General features: G+C 41.2%; 1 protein-coding gene across 2 annotated transcripts in view; it reads left to right on the top strand.

Moving 5' to 3' along the window:
• The window catches only part of ANAPC5 (anaphase promoting complex subunit 5), a 49,830-nt gene that overhangs the window by 18,468 nt on the left and 11,431 nt on the right, over window positions 1-19,931 (top strand). For both annotated transcript variants that reach the window (XM_060193116.1, XM_007529208.2), the window contains exons 6-12: window positions 788-889; window positions 3,781-3,971; window positions 10,104-10,185; window positions 11,138-11,227; window positions 13,397-13,578; window positions 17,212-17,347; window positions 19,700-19,774. In XM_060193116.1, coding sequence (XP_060049099.1) covers window positions 788-889; window positions 3,781-3,971; window positions 10,104-10,185; window positions 11,138-11,227; window positions 13,397-13,578; window positions 17,212-17,347; window positions 19,700-19,774 — 858 coding nt within the window. The remainder of the gene's footprint in view (window positions 1-787; window positions 890-3,780; window positions 3,972-10,103; window positions 10,186-11,137; window positions 11,228-13,396; window positions 13,579-17,211; window positions 17,348-19,699; window positions 19,775-19,931) is intronic.

Here is a 19,931-nt window from a genome sequence, read left to right as displayed (position 1 = left end):
TGGATTATAGAGAAATATTTCCCACTGTCTAGTTGAAGTAAAGCATCATAACTCCGTTAAGTACTAATGTTTTATCTGAAATTAGTTTGCATGCTTTATATAATTGTTGCTAATATCCATATGAAACAAATTTTTGTAAGGTCTTTTGCTGGCGCTTCCTGCCTGGAGGGTGCTTACAGTTTGAACATGGAGTTAGGGAGGCAATTTTATTGTAGTTTGATAAGTATTATAGGGACTGGGGAGATGATGTGACACAACATAGAGGAGTTGTGTTGTAAGAAAGATAGAGGAGGCCAGGCAGTAGCACACCTGGTTTCTTGCATGCGCTACAGTGCACAAGGACCCAGGTTCAAGCCCCTGCCCCCCCCCACCTGCAGAAGGAAAGCTTCATGAGTGGTGAAGTAGAGCTGCAGATGTCTCTCTGTTTCTCTCCCTATCTCCCCTATCTCTCTCAATTTCTCTGTCTATATCCAATAATAAATTTAATTAAATTAATTTTTTACAAAAGAGTTAAGATATAAAGCAGAACAAATTGTTGACTTCTTTTCTCTCTTAAAGTAGTCTTGGGGATTGAACCTAGCAGCTTAGAACCTCAGGCATGAAAATTATTTGCATGTCTCCCAACCCCCTCTTTTTTTTTTAATTGGGGTAACATTTTACCACACTGTATATTTTAAGTGTATAGCTTTACAGCTTGACAACTATATACAATACCTATCACCAAATCTCCAGGTTTTTTTTTTTTCCTGTCATTTCTTTTACTGAGTTGTCATTTTTAAAATTTCAGGCTTCCTTGTTAAAGAATGATGAGACTAAAGCCCTCACTCCAGCTTCTTTGCAGAAAGAATTGAACAACTTGTTGAAATTTAATCCTGATTTTGCTGAAGCGGTAAGTCTTTTATCAGATTTTGTTGCTGAGTTGGAAAGAAATGACAAGGCTGCTCTTGTTGAGTCACCATGCAAATGAGGCTTGATTGATGGACTTAGGTTCTTGGAAAGAAATCTTATTGGCAAGAAAACAACTCAGCCTAAATTACCAAAATTTCCCTCCTTTTTTCCCACCTCAGGCCAGTAGGGATTTCTTTACTCTATTCATGTTCCCTTTCATTCAGCATCTCTCTGATGTTTTGAATTATTATGGTCAGGGTAGTATAAAAAATTGGGACTCTGGGGCCAGATGTTGGTGCACCTGGTTAAGTGACACACTACAGTGCTCAAGGACCTTGGCTCAAGCCCCTGTTCCCCACCTGCCAGGGGGAAAGCTTCATGAGTGGTAAAGCAGGTTTGCAGATGCCCACCCCTCAATTTCTCTCTGTCTCTATCCACTAATAAATAAATTAATTAAAAATAAATAAATAAATAATTGGGACTCAGTTCCTTCTTTTTTGTTAGTGATTTTTTTAAAGATTCAAATAACTCCATCCCTTATCATAATATATTCTCACTCTGAGAACTTTATTAGTGTTAATTGGATTTTACCCCTGACTTTACTCACTTGCAGAAATACATATTTTGTTCCTTAGTAACTGAAAACCTATTTAAATGAATCAAGCAAAATGAAAACAGTGTCAACATGGAAGATAATTAATGTAATATGTTAGTGAGAGTCTCACTGTGCTTAAACTTGGACATTTAGAAAAAGTAATTTTGGGGCCAGTGGTAGCATAGTGGATTAAGCGCACATGGCATGAAGGGCAAGGATCTGCATGAAGAAAAAGTAATTTTTATGATTTTTTTTTTTTTTTTTTTTTTACTAGAGCAGTACTCAGCTCTGGCTTATGGTATTGGGAACTGAACTTGGGATCTTTGGTTCCTCAGTCATGAAAGGCATTTTGTATAACCATTATGTTATCTCCCTGTCTCTGGTTTAATGATTTTTTAAAAAAATTTTGTTATCTTCATTTATTTGTTAGAGACAGCCAGATATCGAGAGGGAAGGAGGAGATAGGAAGAGTCAAAGAGACACCTGCAGACCAGCTCACCACATGTGAATCTTTCCCCTTGCAGGTTGGGACTGAGAGTTTGAACTTAGCTCCTTGAGCACTGTAGCATGTGCGATCTACCAGGTGCACTACCACCCAGCCCCTCATGATTTTTTCATTTTATTATTTATTTATTTATTTTCTTTTTTTGTTGCCCTTGTTGTTTTTATCGTTGTGGTTATTATTGTTATTGTTATTGATGTTGTTGCCAGATAGGACAGAGAGAAATGGAGAGAGGAGGGGAAGACAGAGGGAAAGAGAAAGACAGACACCTGCAGACCTGCTTTGACGCTTGTAAATCGACACCCCCTGCAAGTGGGGAGGTGGGGGCTTAAACCGGGATCCTTGCGCTTCGTGTCATGTGCGCTTTACCTGCTGCGCTCCCACCCGACCCCCATTTTATTATTTTTTATATAAATTCAGATTTTAAACAGCTTTAGTTTTGAACTTGTAGTGTTTATTTTTGCTATCACTGGGGTTTTACTGCTCCATGTAGATGTTTACAAATACAGAGAATGAGGAAAACAGAACAATGTTGAAGCTCCCTCCAGTGCTGGGGAGGCTGGCCTCAAACCTGGGTTGTATGCAGGCAAAGCAAGCATACTCTCCAGATGAACTATTTTGCTGACTCAGTATTTCCTTTTTTTAATATTTATTTCCTTTTGTTGCCCTTGTTTTGTTATTGTAGTTATTGTTGTTATTGATGTCATTGTTGGATAGGACAGAGAGAAATGGAGAGAGGAGGGTAAGATAGAGAGGGGGAGAGAAAAAGAGACACCTGCAGACCTGCTTCAGTGCTTGTGAAGCGACTCCCCTGCAGGTGGGGAGCTAGGGGCTCGAACCAGGATCCTTACAACAGTCCTTGAGCTTTTGCGCAACCTGCCCTTTACCCACTGTGCTACCGCCCTACTCTCTGGGCCAGAGTTTTATCATAAGTATATACCAGCCATGGCAGTAGTTACATGATGACCCATGGTGACATGAGAGGATAGAAAATGAACTCATCTAGATATTAAGAAATACTAGCAGTCGGGCTGTAGCACAGTGGGTTAAGCGCATGTGACGCAAAGCACAAGGACTGGTGTAAGGATCCCGGTTTGAGCTGTTGGCTCCCCACCTGCAGGGGAGTTGCTTCACAAGGGGTGAAGCAGGTCTGCAGGTGTCTATCTTTCTCTCCCCCTCTCTGTCTTCTCCTCCTCTCTCCATTTCTCTCTGTCCTATCCAACAACAACAACATCAATAACAACAATAAAACAAGGGCAACAAAAGGGAGTAAATAAATATTAAAAAAAACTTCTGGCACAAATACTAAAATGAAACAACTCCTAACTTTCATTTGGGGATAAGTTCTGGGAAAGTCAAGCCAATGTATGTTTACCTTGTTTTTTTTTTTAATGTGTATTTATTCCCTTTTGTTGCCTTTGTTGTTTTATTGTTGTTGTTGGATAGGGCAGAGAGAAGTTGAGAGAGGAAGGGAAGACGGGGAGAGAAAGATAGACACCTGCAGACTTGCTTCACCGCTTGTGAAGTGACTCCCCTGCAGGTGGGGAGCGGGGGTCTCGAACTGGGCTCCTTATGCTGGCCCTTGCACTTTGCGCCACGTGCGCTTAACCTGCTGCACTACCGCCTGACTCCCTTGACCTTGTTTTAATCTGCTGTAGGGAAAAGACTGAGGTCAGTCATAATAATTTCGTTAAGAGTAGGGGGCACAGGGTGTTTGCAACCAGTGGAGCTCTAAATTAGGTTTACATAAATGGAATGGGAACATTTAAAAATTTTTCATTGTTTCTTATTTTAGCATTATCTCAGTTACTTAAACAACCTTCGGGTCCAAGATGTCTTCAGTTCAACACACAGCCTCCTTCATTATTTTGACCGCCTGATTCTTACTGGAGCTGAAAGCAAAAGCAATGGGGAAGAAGGCTATGGCCGGAGCTTGAGATACGCTGCTCTGAACCTGGCTGCCCTGCACTGCCGATTCGGTCACTAGTAAGTTTACAGAGACTTGTCCATACACAAATTGAAGATAAATTCTGTATTAAAGTGGGAGGAGATAGAATAATGGTTATGCCAATAGACTCTCATCCCTAAGGCTCCAAGGTCCCAGGTTCAATCCCCCCCACCCCCATGTCATTGTAAGCCAGAGCTAACTAGTGCTCTGGTAAATCAAATCAGTTGATGTAAAAATAAAATAAAACAAAATTCTGTATTAGAAATGTTAAGAAGAGAGAGGGAAAAAAAAAAAAAAGACTTCAACCTGGACTTATTAGTGACTTGAATAGAGAGGGAACCTTTAAACCTTGGTCTAGTGATGAAAACCTATTGCCTATATATTGTCTGCCCCCTGGTGTCTCTCTTGAGCATTACTGTCTTAGCTCAAGGCCTCTCATTAATTCTAAGAATGATAGTCATTGAATTAAAGTGAAATTAGGTCATTAGTCCAGAGAGTCCCAAAAGAATTTTTTTTTTTTTTTTTGCGATAATAAAGGGGCAGTCAGAGCTATTTTCAGCATCAAGAGCATGAGAGAGCTATGTCTTTACTGGAAAACTTACTGAAAGTCTTGTTTAGGCTCTTGGATGAATTCAACAGCTCAGTGAGGTGAGTTACTCCCTATACCACTTTGCTAAGGTAGGCCTATGATTTTTATATATAAAAATAGGAAAATGGATCAGTTATTACTTAGTAAATAGAGGTAAGTAGGATCAAAATTCAAAATGTGGAGGCTATTTTGAAAACTATGAAGTAATGTGAATGATGGTGAGAAAGTAGGAATTGTTCATTGAAGAATCTCCCATTACCCATGACATTTATTATTTGAAGAAAATGTGGTTTTTACTGCATGCATGCTTTAAACAAAACAAAACTAGAATATACACATGCAAATATCATGTTATAGTTTGGAATTGAGACTTCTACCCCTTGCTGTTTATCAGGTAGCACCAGGGAATTCTGTTAACTTCTGGCTGTCACATTTTATTTAATTTTTTCTAGAAAGAGAAGGGCAGATAGAAAAGAAAAAGGAGAGACACCACAGCACTCCTTTACATCCATAGAGCTCCTCCTAGTGCTATCTATGGTACTCTCTGATGTTGGAACTCAAACCCAGGCATGCAGTCAATCTGAGTGAGCTGTTTCCTACCTGGTTGTCACATTTTAAAAAGGACATAAGCTGGAACTTGTGTGGAGAACTAAGTTACTCATTAGAGGCATTCAAAGCCTTGGCATAAAAATAACATGTGAAGCACATGAAAATATTTAGAAGAAATATTCTGGCCTAGCATGTACCTGATTATCTTTGTGTAATGAAAGATCTTGTGAAAAAGACTTCTTTCTATTCTGCCTGACAAGATTGAGAGCTGGTGAAGTAGCATTTAAAGGGCAAAATATTTTTGCTCACAATAAGAAGTTTCTTGGCAGCTAGGGAAATAGTGCACCTGGTAGAGTGCCAGTCTTCCATGCCTGAGGCTTCTGGTTTGCTCCTTGTTGCCATATGTGACAAGAGGGGTACTCTGACTTCTCTCTCACCCTCTATCTCATATCTCATAAATAAAGGAAGACTTTAAAACAAGAAGATTTTTTGTTGGGGGTTGGCAGTGGTGCACCCAGTTAGCAATACCATTTGTGATATTACCAATAACTTACTTCTCTGTTAGTAAATAGCTTGCTGTAGGGCTTGGGAATTTGTGTATAGCCTTCTAGATACAAATAATACACTAATATATAGAATTTCTCTATATTTTTATTACCAATAAATAGGCAACTTACTTTATAATATGTGTGCTCTTCAGGGTGCACCACTGCCCAGTCCCTGGCAGCTAATTTTGGAATTAATTGTTAGTTACTGACTTACTGAGGTCCAGGGTTCTGTTTTTAGTCCTGGAGCTATAGACCTGTGAATATTTTTGTCACTTAACTAGTAGGATTATAGAGATAGGAAAATCCTTATAATTGCTTATTTAACATTTGCTTACTGAGTACTGTGTACTTGACATTGTTGTAGATGTGGAGGGGTACAGCAATAGAAAAAACAACAATCCTGTTCTCAGGGAACTTATAATAGGTGACACACTGAACATAATCCATCAGATACTGATAGGCCAGGATAAAGGATGAGACAGTGATGATGGAGACTGATACTGTGTTTATAAATAACATTATTCCTTTAAATATTTACATAGATCCCTTACTGCTCAATGAGTAAACAAACCCCTGTTTAAACATTAAGGTAGCAGGTCAACTGTCCCTAACTTCTGCTTGCTAGTATTTGGATAAAATTTTAAAAGCATTGACTGAGTAATCTGTGTATGCATCTGGAAGGAGTTTTCTGATCAGCTATAAGAGCAAGTGCAAAGGCCTCAAGGCAGAGGTATATTTGAAGAGGAATAAGTGTGGTCAGAGTGATATAAATAGAGGGTAGAGGAGAATGAGATAATAGAAATATTATCTTGGAGTATTTAGGATCTTGGAGATCCTGGCTAAGACTTTCTTCTTCTAGCGTTTGCCCTTCTTCCGTAGCCAGTCAACAGCGTCAGGTTGAAAGCTGTCAGGAGCTGCTTGTTGCTGGCTTTGAAAGTGACTGGGATCCATGTGGATTCAGTCGGCTAGGAAGGATCATCAGTTTCCCCAATGAACGGCTAAGACTTTGACTCTGAGTGACATAGGAAGCAGTTATTTAGAGGCTATAAACCCTTCTCCTCTGACCTTAAACTTTTATTTTTTGAAGACTTTCCATATTTATAGTGAAAGAAAGTGAGGGAAAAGAAGCAGGAGAGACAGAGAATTAGAGTATCGCTCTGGTACATGTAGTGCTGGGGACTAAACTTAAAGCTTCATGCTTAAGAGTCCAGTGCTTTATCCACTGTGCTGCTACTCTGACATTTTGAAAACGGGACAGCCAGTGATTTCATACAGTTTGCCTCTTGATTTTTTAAAAATATTTTTTCCTCTACCAAGGTTCTTACTGGGTTTCAATGTCTGCATGACAACTCCATCATTACCCATGGTCGGTCTCAGTCTCTCTCTCTCTTTCCCTCTCTCTCTTTCTTATAAGATCAGGTGTGCTCAGACTGGTATGGCCATAGACTCTTTTTTATTAAAAATTTTTATTATTATCTTTACTTATTGGATAGGGACACCAGAAATTGAGAGGGAAGGGGGAGACAGAGAGGGAGAGAAACAGAGAGACACCTGCAACACGCTTTACCACTTGTGAAACTTTCCCCCTGCAGGTGGGGACCAGGGGCTTGAACCCAGGTCATTGAACATTGTAACATGTGCACTCAACTAGATGCGCCATGACCCGGTCCCCTAGCCATAGACTCTTCCTTCTTAATATTTTTTTAATTAATTAATTTTTAGTAACAGAGAGACACAGAGAGAAAGATACACAGAGAAGGAGTCGGGCGGTAGTGCAACAGGTTAAGTGCAGGTGATGCAAAGCACAAGGACCCTGGTGTAAGGATCCTGGTTTGAGCCCCCAGCTCCCCACCTGCAGGGGAGTCACTTCACAAGCAATGAAGCAGGTCTGCGGGTGTCTTATCTTTCCCTCCCTCTCTCTGTCTTCCCCTCATCTCCATTTCTCTGTGGCCTATCCAACAACAACTACAACAATAAAACAACAAGGGCAACAAAAGGGAATAAATAAATAAATAAATAAATATTTAAAAAAAGAGGGAGCTACATAGAGAGAGCAACCAGAGCACTGCTCAGCTCTGGCTTATGGTGGTGCTAGGTATTGAACCTGGGACTTTGGAGTCTCAGGCATGAAAGCCTTTTTTTTTTTTTTAATTTTTTTTTTTGATTTTTGATTTTATTTATTTATTCCCTTTTGTTGCCCTTGTTGTTTTATTGTTGTAGTTATTATTGTTGTTGTCGTTGTTGGATAGGACAGAGAGAAATGGAGAGAGGAGGGGAAGACAGAGAGGGGGAGAGAAAGACAGACACCTGCAGACCTGCTTCACCGCCTGTGAAGCGACTCCCCTGCAGGTGGGGAGCCGGGGTTCGAACCGGGATCCTTATGCCCGTCTTTGTGCTTTGCGCCACCTGCGCTTAGCCCGCTGCACTACCGGCCCGACTCCTACATGAAAGCCTTTTGCATAACCATTATGCTGTCTTCCTAGTCCTCTCTGTTTCTTCCTTCCTTCTTTCCTTCCTTCCTCTCTTTCCTCTCCCTCCATCTCTCCCTCCCTTCCTTCCTTCCTTCCTTCCTCTCTCTCTCCTTTCTTCCTTCCTTTCTTTCTCTCTTTCTTATTTTTTTTTTAATTTAAGAAAGGAGACATTAACAAAACCATAGAATAAGAGGGGTACAATTCCGCACAATTCCCATAACCCAATCTCCATATCCCATCCCCTCCCCTGATAGCCTTCCCATTCTCTATCTTTCTGGGAGTATGGATCCAGGGTCGTTGTGGGTTGCAGAGGGTGGAAGGTCTGGTTTCTGTAATTGCTTCCCCGCTGAACATGGGCGTTGACTGGTTGATCCATACTCCCAGTCTGTCTCTCTCTTTCCCTAGTAGGACAGGGCTCTGAGTAAGTGGAGCTCCAGTACACATCGATGGGGTCGTCTGTCCAGGGAAGTCTGGTCAGCATCTCGCTGGCATCTGGAACCTGGTGGCTGAAAAGAGAGTTAACATACAAAGCCAAACAAATTGTTGAACAATCATGGACCTAAAGACTGGAATAGTGCAGATGAAGTGTTGGGGGTATTCCCTGCATGCTCTTGTGTACTTCTGCTTCCAGGTATATATTTTTCCCCTAGTTTATGGGCACGGGTGAACCTATGCTCTATCTCAGGGGACCTGAACTATATCTAGGTTTGGGGACTTTATTGGGGAGTGGAACACCTAGAATGGAATTAGAGAATACTATGAAAGGAAAGATCTCACCCGAGTGATGAAGCTGAAGGGTTGTCATTCCACACCTGAAGGCTCTGGTCACAGTCTGAAGTGCAGCATGCTGGGGTGGCACTCACTGTGTTGATTAGGTTGCGATCTGTGGATGCAATATTATTTGATTTGAATTGAGAGCAGCATGCAGAAAAGTGGGCCCCACCCTAAGGTTCCAGGACTGGGGGAAATATAGGCTCTATAGAGGAAATGTGAGGTTCCTGTTGTCTTAGGGTTCAAGTCTTTCTTATAGAGACAGGGAATAAGAGAGAGACACACCTGCAACACTGCTTCACTTTCTTGAAACTTTTCCCCCCACAAAGCCAGATCCTTGTGCATGGTAATGTGTGTGCTTTACCGGGAACACCACTGCCCACCCCCCCAGCCCCGTGCACCTCTCCCACCACGCACACACACGTCTTACTCATTTACTGCAAATATTCATCAAAAGCTTCTCTGATTAGTTCTTTTTTTTTTTTAATTATTGCTGTAGTTATTATTGTGTTGTTACTGATGTTGTTGTTCTGATTAGTTCTAATGTGAAATCATAGGTCCTTCAAGGATTTGCTTGGCTTTCTTGAAATTTCTATGTTGACAATCTTTTATTCCTTGAGAAATATGATCTGTCTTCACTCCTATGTTAGCATATTATCTATACACGTCTCCCAAAAGGCTTTTTTTCTTCTTTTTTAAGTTTCATTTATTTATTTATTTTTACCAGAGCACTGTTCTGTTCTGGTTTATGGTGGTATGGTGGATTGAACCTGGGACTTTAGATCATTATGCTATCTTCCCTCACTTGCCAAAAGGCTTTTTTTCTAAACATGACATTATTTATTTGGTCTTCAGATGATCAGTAAAGTTAAATCTCATGGTATTGAGGGTCTGTGTGTGGAGATAGGCTCCTTGCCCAGGGACTGGGGATGCAACCCAGTGGTACAGAATTCTTTACATTTATAGTTTTGATTCCCAGAAGCCCCCCCCACAAAAAAACCTTCATCCTCTCATGAACCTTTTCATCGAAATCCACCTTCAAAGGAACACATTCTGTATCTTCACATAAATGATTCCTGCTGTTGGGGGAGGGGAATGGCTTTGAAAGAATAAACCTATTGTTGAAACTCCCAACACAAAGGTCTGTACCCGGATAGATTACTGTACAGATGACTTCCTGTTACCGTTGCTTGTGCATGCTTGTGGTTGCTAATGAGATGTTAATGCTCAGTCTGTTATTAGTCAACAGGCAGAGCTCGCCCTGCAGGAGGCAATTAGGATTGCCCAGGAGTCCAACGATCACGTGTGTCTCCAGCATTGCTTGGTGAGGCCACCCCACCCTCCTGACTTGGAAGTTTCTGCCTGTGGGTTGAGATGGTCTCCAAAAGGCCCCATTTGAATTAGATTATTGGATGGAGAGCTAGGTAGATGGTAATCCATATTTATTTATTTATTTTGCTACCAGGGTTATTGCTGGGGCTTTATGCTTACACTGCACTAGATGGTAATCCATATTTATTTATTTATTTATTTTGCTACCAGGGTTATTGCTGGGGCTTTGTGCTTACACTACAAATCCACATCTCCCAATGGCCATTTTTAACTCTTAAGTTATGATAGAGACAGAGAAATAGGGCAAGAGAGGGTGAGAGAGAAACAGCTGCAGCCTTCTTACCACTCATGGGGGGACTGGGTTCTTGAACCCAGGTCCTCACACATGGTAACTTGTGTGCTTTCCTGTTTATGCCACTGCCCAACCCACAATCCATATTATTTATCTTTCTTAATTCTTAGATCTGTTTTGCTGTGGGGACATTTCCTGTGTAATATTTCGATGCATACTTGGCATGCAAAACTACCACATTAAACACTGGCATTAATAAAAGCTGTATGCAACACCTAGTTACTGGGTGAGACATTGTCCTGTAAAAGCATAATCGCCAAGCCCAAGTTGAACACAGAAAATGACACTCACCTCAGAATTGTGCTTTTTTCAATTACAGGCCATATGGGGACTTCATGCCTTTTTTTCTGTAGCACTTGTCACTCGCTGCTGTCAGAGGTGAATAAGATCAGTAGCTTGTTTATTTCAGTTTGATATTTGGAGTATGTTTGATGGGTTTCATTTAGGTTCATAATTTGTAAAAGCATATTTTAGAGAATTTATTTTGTCTGTGTCCTTTTTTTTTCAGCTACTGATACTACAATTATAACATTAGCTATTTTTATTGTTATGATATATTTTGATGATTTTTTTTTTTTTTTTTTTTTGCTAGAGCTGGCTTTATGTGCTGGGACAGAAGAGATCTGATAGTTATGTTCTGCTAGAACATTCTGTGAAGAAAGCCGTACATTTTGGATTACCAGTAAGACTCATTTTTGTGTAAGATTGTTTAAACAAACATTGTGGTTTTACTCTTGGTTTCATATGACTTAATTATTAATCAAATCATAAATTTTGTTTGATAGGTTCATTACTATTTATAAAAAGTTTCATTCGGGAGTCATTAGCACAGCGGGTTAAATGCAAGGACTGGAGCAAGGATCCTGGTTCGAGCCCTTGGCTCCCCACCTACTGGGGAGTCGCATTACAGGCAGTGAAGCAGGTCTGCAGGTGTCTGTCTTTCTCTCCCCCTCTCTGTCTTCCCCTCCTCTCTCCATTTCTCTCTGTCCTATCCAACAACAATGACATCAATAATAACTACAACAATAAAACAACAAGGACAACAAAAGGGAATAAATAAATATAATTTTTTTTTTAAAGTTTCATTCATACTTTTGATGAGAGCTTGGTTTTGTTCATTGAGCAACATTAATTTTCACATGTACACTAAGGAAAAAAGTTAGGAAAAACTTATTTTTAAATCAGGGGTAAGCAAACTCTACAGCCACTGGCCAAGTATTTCACTGTTTATGTAAGTCCCTCAAGCTATGAACGAATTTTACATTTTTAAATAGTTGGGGACAAAAAGACAACAAAAGAGAAAAATGACAGACTTAATGTGACTTCTGAAGCCTAAATTATTTACTATCTGGCTCTTTGTAAAGTTATCATTCTTTGTTTAAACAACAAACAAAACCAAGAACCAATACACCTAGTGGGAAAATTTGTCTTTTCTCATTTTGAGGACAAGAAAGGGTCTGAATTAAATTATTCAATGACAGATACTGAGGGTCATCGAAAGGGTAAATGAAGTGGTTATAACCATTAGAATTTAGATTATTGTTGTTTAGAAAACCTTATTCTATCTCAAAGACATCTACTGAAAACTGAACCAGAGTTTGTTGGCTTGCTTAAGCATTACATCTCATCCAGTAAAACTGAAATTAATCTGTATAATAGTTTAATGTGTGTGCTTCTTAAACCTGTACATTGCTCATTTGACTTATTTCTGGGAAAGGAAACTTTAAAGTTATGAATTGGCTACAACAAAAGTAAGTGGCTTCTTAGAATAAATGATGACTCCCCCCCTTTTTTTTTAGATTCATTTATTTTATGAGAGAAAATAGAGACTAAAAGACCAGAGCACTGTTCTGTCATAATTGCCAAGAGTGTAGTCTAAGGCTTCTTCTTCTTTTTTTAAATTTTTATTTATAAAATGGAAACACTGACAAGACCATAGGATAATAGGGATATAATTCCCACTACCAGAACTCTGTATCCCATCCCCTCCCTTGATAGCTTTCCTATTCTTTAACCCTCTGGGAGAGTCTAAGGCTTCTTAACATACAAGCAGTACACCTTTTTGACTACAGTAGATTTTTTTTTTTTTTTCCCTTTTGCCTTTTGCCAACAGTTATTGTTGGGGCTTGGTGCCTGCATGACTGTACCACTCCTGGTGCTACATACCCCCTCCTTTTTACATAATGGATGAGAGACACAGAGAAGGAGCAATGCCAATAGCTCTGCTCCACTGCTGGTGAAGTTTCCCCCACAGAGCTGCTATCATGTGGTTGCATGGGGCTACAACTCAGACCCTCTTGCATGGCAGTGTGTGTTCTACTGTGTGAATCACCTACCAGCTGCCTTAAGGACAATTTTTTGTTAAGAGTTTAAGCTCACTTTAAAAGATCTGAACTCTTAACCTTTAACCTTTAATATTACACCAGAAATTAATGAAAAGGTAATTGTTTAAAAAATAGGCATCCTTTTAAAAGCTCTGATAAAGTATCTATCACTGTTTGACAAGTACACATATGCATATTTCATCATATGAGATAATTCATTTTCATAGGTTTGGTGCTCATTTGACAAATGAGGAAGTTTAGGCTTTGCGTAGAAGCCAAGTGACTCGCCTCAGGTTACACTGTCAGAGGCAGAGGCAATGTTTAAAAATCCAGACTCATTTAACATCAAAGCGTGACTCTTTCTTTTGCTTCTCTTTAGCTTTTCAGGGATACATCTCATGTGGGTCCGAGTCAGACTCTAATTGTTTTCCCTAGAAATAGTATGATATACTGAGATGTGAACTATGCCAGATACTGGGAAAGCAAAATAAACTGTCACATAATCTTAATCTGTTCTGTCCTCTTAGTACCTCGCCTCACTAGGGATACAGTCCCTAGTGCAACAAAGGGCTTTTGCTGGGAAGACAGCAAACAAACTTATGGATGCCCTCAAGGATTCTGATCTCCTACACTGGAAACACAGTCTGTCAGAGCTCATCGATATTAGCATTGCACAGAAAACAGCCATCTGGAGGCTCTATGGCCGCAGGTACATCTTCAAACAGACTGTTAAGGTCGTGGGGGCATAACTCCTTTCAGAGATGAGCAGAAGCTAATACACTGGCCCTCTGAGGGCCAAATGGACAGGTCTTTCTCCTTTGAGACAAATAGTACAGGAGATTAAAGGAAATGGTTTAGGATGGGGAGATAACATAATGGCTATAAAAAAAGACTTTCATGCCTATAGCTCCAAAGTCCCAGGTTCAATCTCCAGTACTACCATAAGCCAAAGCTGAGCAGTAGTCTGACAAATGATGATGATGATGATAATGGGAAGGACAGTAGTACAGCGATTAGGCACATATGGCGTGAAGTCCAGGGACCTGCATAAGGATCCCAGTTCGAGCCCTGGCTCCCCACCTGTAGGAGGGTCGCTTCACAAGCGGTGAGGCAGGTCTGTACATGTCTATCTTTCTCTCCCTCTTTCTGTCTTCCCCTCCTCTCTCCATATCTCTCTGTTTTATCTAATAACGACATCAATACAATAACAATAATAATAACCATAACAACGTTAAACAACAAGATCAACAAAAGGGGGGGGAAGCCTCCAGGAGCAGTGGATCCATGGTGCAGGCACTGAGCCCCAGCAATAACCCTGGAGGCAAAATAAAATAAAATAAAATAATAAAAATAATAGAATAAAAAGTCAAAGAAGTTAACAAGTTACAGAGCCAGAACACAAACCAGATCCTCTGACTCCAACCTCTCTTCCTATTCACAAGTGGTCTGGCCATGCTCATAAAATTGAGCATTCCCTGTACTCCAAAACTACTATGTAAAGAAAGTTGCTTCCCTGTAAACGATGGTGTGTTATTTGAAATACTTTGTCTGTATTTAATTTTCTTTATTTTTTAATTAATTTTTAAAATTTGTTTATAAAATGGAAATATTGACAAGATTATAGGATAAGAGGGGTACAGTTCCACACAGTTCCCACCACCATCCCCTCCCTTGGAAACTCCTATTTTTTTTATCCCTCTGGGAACATGGACCTAGGATCATTATGGGCTGCAGAAGGTGGAAGGTCTGGCTTCTGTAATTACTTCTCTGTTGGACACAGGCATTGGCAGGTTGATCCTTACTCCCAGCCTGTTTCTGTCTTTCCCTAGTGGAGCAGGGCTCCAGAATTGGGGTTCCAGGACACATTGGTGAGGTTGTCTGCCCAGGGAAGTTAGGTTGGTGTCATGGTAGCATCTGGAACTTGATGCTGAAAAAGCATTAACATATAAAGCAGAGCAAATAGTTAAATAATCAGGAACTTAAAGGTAAGAATATAGCAGATGAGCTTTGAGGTCTTCATTTTGGAAAAAGCTAGTAGGTCTATTTTAGGTAAATTCCAAGGGGCTCATGACTTTACTAATTTTTGCCTGAGCCCCACAGTCAGTTTGCAGGTGGACCAAGGGTATTGTCTGGGGAGATGCTGTTAGAGTTGGAAATAGGACTAGAAAACTGGATCAGGGAAGAGAGTAGCTCCCAAATATGGGGAAAGTATGTAAATATTATTAATTATAAACCCCATCGATTTGATCTGGGGCTCATATTTGTCGCAGGAGCCTGTGTAACCTCTGTCTGCATCCCTGTAGGTCTGAGCTTGCATTCTGTGGTCATGGCTAGGCTGCACTAATTTCAGGACCCCATCTTCCTCGAGTGGTAGAGTATGTTGGCCCGACCTCCCTTCGGAGAATGGAGTTGTCCCTACCATTGTTGATCTTCACAGGGGTCAAGGTCCTGTAGGAGCCCACAAAGGGGAACACTATGTTGTTCCTGCTGGAGATGACCAGTGACAGTGGAGAGAGGGATCTGTTAGAGGTCTAGGTCCATCTTTTTATTTATTTATTTATTTATTTTTTATTTAAGAAAGGATAAATTAACAAAACCATAGGGTAGGAGTGGTACAACTCCACACAATTCCCACCACCTAATCTCCATATCCCATCCCCTCCCCTGATAGCTTTCCCATTCTCTATCCCTCTGGGAGCATGGACCCAGGGTCGTTGTGGGTTGCAGAAGGTGGAAGGTCTGGCTTCTGTAATTGCTTCCCCGATGAACATGGGCGACTGGTCAGTCCATATTCCCAGTCTGCCTCTCTCTTTCCCTAGTAGGATAGGTCTCTGGGGAAGCGGAGCTCCAGGACACATTGGTGGGGTTAGGTCCATCATTTCTATGTGAAAATCCTAGGATTCCCTGACTAGGGCCTTGGGTTGTATTTTTTTTTTTTTTTTGCCTCCAGGGTTATTGCTGGGGCTCAGTGCCTGCACTATGAATCCACTGCTCCTGGAGGCTATTTTTCCCCTTTTGCTGCCCTTGTTGTTAATCTTTGTTGTTGTTATTGTTGTTGTTGAATAAGACAGAGAGAAATTGAGAGAGATGGGGAAGAGAAAGATAGACACCTGCAGACCTGCTTCACTGCTTGTGAAGCTACCCTTCCTATAGGTGGGGAGCTGGGGGCTGGAACCAGGACCCTTACACTGGCCCTTGCGCTTCAAGCCATGTACGCTTAACCCACTGCGCTACTGCCTGCCCAACCTCCCCCCCAGGTTGTATTTAATTTTCATTTAGCCTCATTTAGGTCGGAAGCTTCTGAACCTGATTTTTAATTAACTGATTTTGAACATAGCTCTGCTGAGCTCTGCTTCTGGTGGCACTGGGGATAAAACCTAGAACCTCTAGTGTCACCGACATGAAAGTCAATTGTGTGAACTGCTATGCTAGCCCCTTCCCCTTGAACAAGATTTTTCCAAAAAATGTGTTATTTTGGATAGAGACATAAAAATCAAGAGGGAAGGGACATAGATAGATAGATAGATAGATAGATAGATAGATAGATAGACTTTGCTTATGAAGCTTCCTCCTGCAGGTGGGAACCAGGGGCTTGAATCTGGGGCCTTGTGCATTGTAATGTGTGCACTCAACCAGGGACGCCACCACTTGGCCCCAAGATTTTTAAAATATTGATTTTTAAAATTTATTATTTATTTTGGATAGAGACAGAAATAGAGAGGGAAGGGGGAGATAGAAAGTGAGAAAGAGATATATCTGCAGCACTGCTCATGAAGCTTACTCCCTGCTGGTGAAGATCATGGGCTTGAACTGGATGGACCACCACCCAGCCTCCCTGAACTAAATTTTTAATGCTGGAGCCCAGTCACAGCTTACCTGTCACCTATACAATCTGTCATTTCTAGAGAATTTAATAGTGAAAGAAAGCGCCTATTTCACTGGCTTTGTTTTTGCAATTGGGATAATTTCCTGGCATAAAAATAGCTGCATAAACTGGCCACTGCTTACACTGCAGAGCAGCTAATGCCAGGATGGGATGGGGTTTGAACCACGAAGTCACCATACCTATGAAAAGCAAAAGTTAGAGGTGGGTGGGGATATCTGTAGCTTAAAGTTCCCAGTTGTTTCATAACCGTTATCTATTTCTTTTGGAGCTGTATGACCTGGATGCTCTTTTGTTCTTGCCCTTAGGGCCAGAGAGCTGGCATTGAGGGACAGCTGCTCCCACAAGCCAGCATCTGCAGGACTTAACTTCCTTTTGTTTCCATTCAAGATAACTAGGGTGTGGCTGAGGGGCTGCCTAGGTCTGTAGACTGATGGGAATGTCCATCTTCCCATCCAGCACGATGGCCCTGCAGCAAGCCCAGATGCTGCTGAGCATGAATAGTCTGGAGTCGGTGAACTCGGGTGTGCAGCAGAACAACACGGAGTCCTTTGCTGTCGCGCTCTGCCACCTTGCGGAGCTGCATGCGGAGCAGGTAGGCAGGTGGCTGGGCCAGTGCGTTTCTGGAGCAGTGGAGCCTCTACATTTTCTCTCCTCTGAAGTTTGAGAAAAGCACTGCATGTGTCTTGGACAAGTCTGGTTGGATGCAGGGGGCTTTTAAAAGGATGAAGTCTCGGGGGTCAGGTGGTAGTGCAGTGGGTTAAGTACACACATGGCGCAAAGCGCAAGGACTGGCGTAAGGATCCTGGTTCGAGCCTCCGGCTCCCCACCTGCAGGGAGGTCGCTTCACAGGCAGTGAAGCAGGTCTGCAGGTGTCTGTCTTTTCTCCCCCTCTCTGTCTTCCCCTCCTCTCTCCATTTCTCTCTGTCCTACCCAACAATGATGACATCAGTAACAACAATAATAACCACAATAATGATAAAACAACAAGGGCAACAAAAGGGAAAAGAAAAAAGCCTCCAGGAGCAGTGGATTTGTGGTGCAGGCACCAAGCCCGAGCAATAACCCTGGAGGCAAAAAAAAAAGATGTAGTCTCACCTGTGGAAATGGAATGGTTATGGGGGGCCAGGTTATGCTATACTCAGTTAAACGTACATAGTACTAAATGCAAGGATCTAAGTTTGAGCCCCCAGCTCCCCACCTGTAGGGGGGATACTTCACAAGCAGTGAAGTAGATCTGCAGGAGTCTATCTTTATCTCTCACCCTCCCCTGTCAATTTCTCCCTGTCTTATTCAATTAAAAAAAAAAAAATGGCCCCTAGGAGCAGTGGATTTGTAGTGCTGTCACCAAGCCTATAACCCTGGAGGCAATTATAATAAAATTGGAATGAGTATGAAGTCTGAAAAGTTTGTTGAACAAACTTTAGCATCAATGAAGGGAATAAGATTGGTTATTCTCATAGAGCAAATGGAGTGAAAAAAAATCTTTGAAATTTCAGGTAATAGAGTTGTATTATTTAATTTATTTTAGAAATTATCTTTATTTGTTGGATAGAGACAGCCAGAAGTTGAGAGGGAAAGGGGTGATAGAGAAGGAGAGACAAAGAAAGACACCTGCAACACTGCTTCACCACTTGCAAAGCTTTCCCTTTGCAGGTGAGGACCAGAGGCTCAAACCCAGGTCCTTGTACATTGTAATATGTGCTCAACTAGGAGCACCACCACCTAGCCCCTAGTTGTATTATTTATAGGAGAGAGTTGCGCATAACAAAAGTATAACTAGAATGATCAAAGGGGCCAGTGAAATAGCTCACTTGGATAGTGTGCTACTTTGCCATATGCATGATCCAGGTTCAAGCCTGGCCTCACCACATCAAAGGAAGCTTAGTTAGTTGCTACGGTCTCTTTCACTTTCTTTCTTTCTTTCTTTTTCTTTTCTTTTCAAAAAACGTGGCTAGTACTTGTTTTGTGCCCACATTCATGCTTATTTCTTCTTATTTTTTTAAAATAATTTTTTAATATTTATTTATTTCCTTTGTTGCCCTTGTTGTTTTATTGTTGTAGTTATTATTGTTGTTGTTATTTCTGTTGTTATTGTTGGATAGGACAGAGAGAAGTGGAGAGAAGAGAGGAAGACAGAGTGGGAAGAGAAAGACACCTGCAGACCTGCTTCACCACTTGTGAAGCGACACCCCTGCAGGTGGAGAGCTGGAGGCTTGAACTGGGATCCTCACTCCAGTCCTTGTTCTTTACATCATGTGTGCTTAACCCGTTGCACTACCGCCTGAATCCCTGCTTATTTGTTTTTTTAAAGACATACTCACTCATTCTCTCTTGCATGTGTGAGACTCCAGGTTCTGTCCCTGGCACTGTATATGAGAGAGTAGTTCTGGGTTTCCCTTATTTTAGGATCTGGGTAGTGGAGCATCTGGTGGAGCATGCATGGTACAATCCTCAGGGAGCCAGGTTCAAACCCCCAGGTTCCCTCCTGCAGGGAAAAGCTTCACAGGCAGTGAAGCAATGCTACAGGTGTCTCTTTTCCCTCTCTATCTCCCCTCCCCCTCTCAATATCTCTAGCAAATAAAATACTAAAAAAGTAAATGAGTACTTATTTTAGGAATATTATATACCTAATTTTTTATTTATATGAATAAGAGAAGTCTAGAAAGATATGTGCCAAAACATCATGGTACTTCAGCTTGGTGGGTTAAAAGGTAATTTGTCTTATTGACACGTATTCTGCAGTTTTTTTCCTGGAGTGAACATGTATTATGAATGTAATTAAAATATACATCTTTTAAAAGTGGCCTTTTGGTATTTGATAGTTTTGCCTAGTGTCTTCTAGGTTGCTGCATGAAGAACAAGTGAATCATGTTAACATCTGTGTGCAGTGTAGCAGGTGTGATTTAACACAGTTGTGCTCATCAGATCCTGTCTTTCTATTTAGGGATGTTTCGCTGCAGCTTCCGAAGTGTTAAAGCACTTGAAGGAACGATTCCCACCTAATAGTCAGCATGCCCAGGTAACCTGCTTCATATGTGGTATGGAATTTATTTCTGAACAGACCCCCCCCCCCCATTTTATTGTTGTCAAAGTTAGACATCTTGACATCTCCCCTTAGATTCTCATATCTTATTTCCTTTTTGTGACATCATTGCATGGAGGTCAACCTAGGTACA

This window comes from Erinaceus europaeus, chromosome 6 (assembly GCF_950295315.1).
Source record: "Erinaceus europaeus chromosome 6, mEriEur2.1, whole genome shotgun sequence".
In the NCBI taxonomy this organism is placed as follows: domain Eukaryota; kingdom Metazoa; phylum Chordata; class Mammalia; order Eulipotyphla; family Erinaceidae; genus Erinaceus; species Erinaceus europaeus.
Note: the sequence above shows the minus strand (reverse complement) of the source record. Positions and strands in the feature narration are given on the sequence as shown.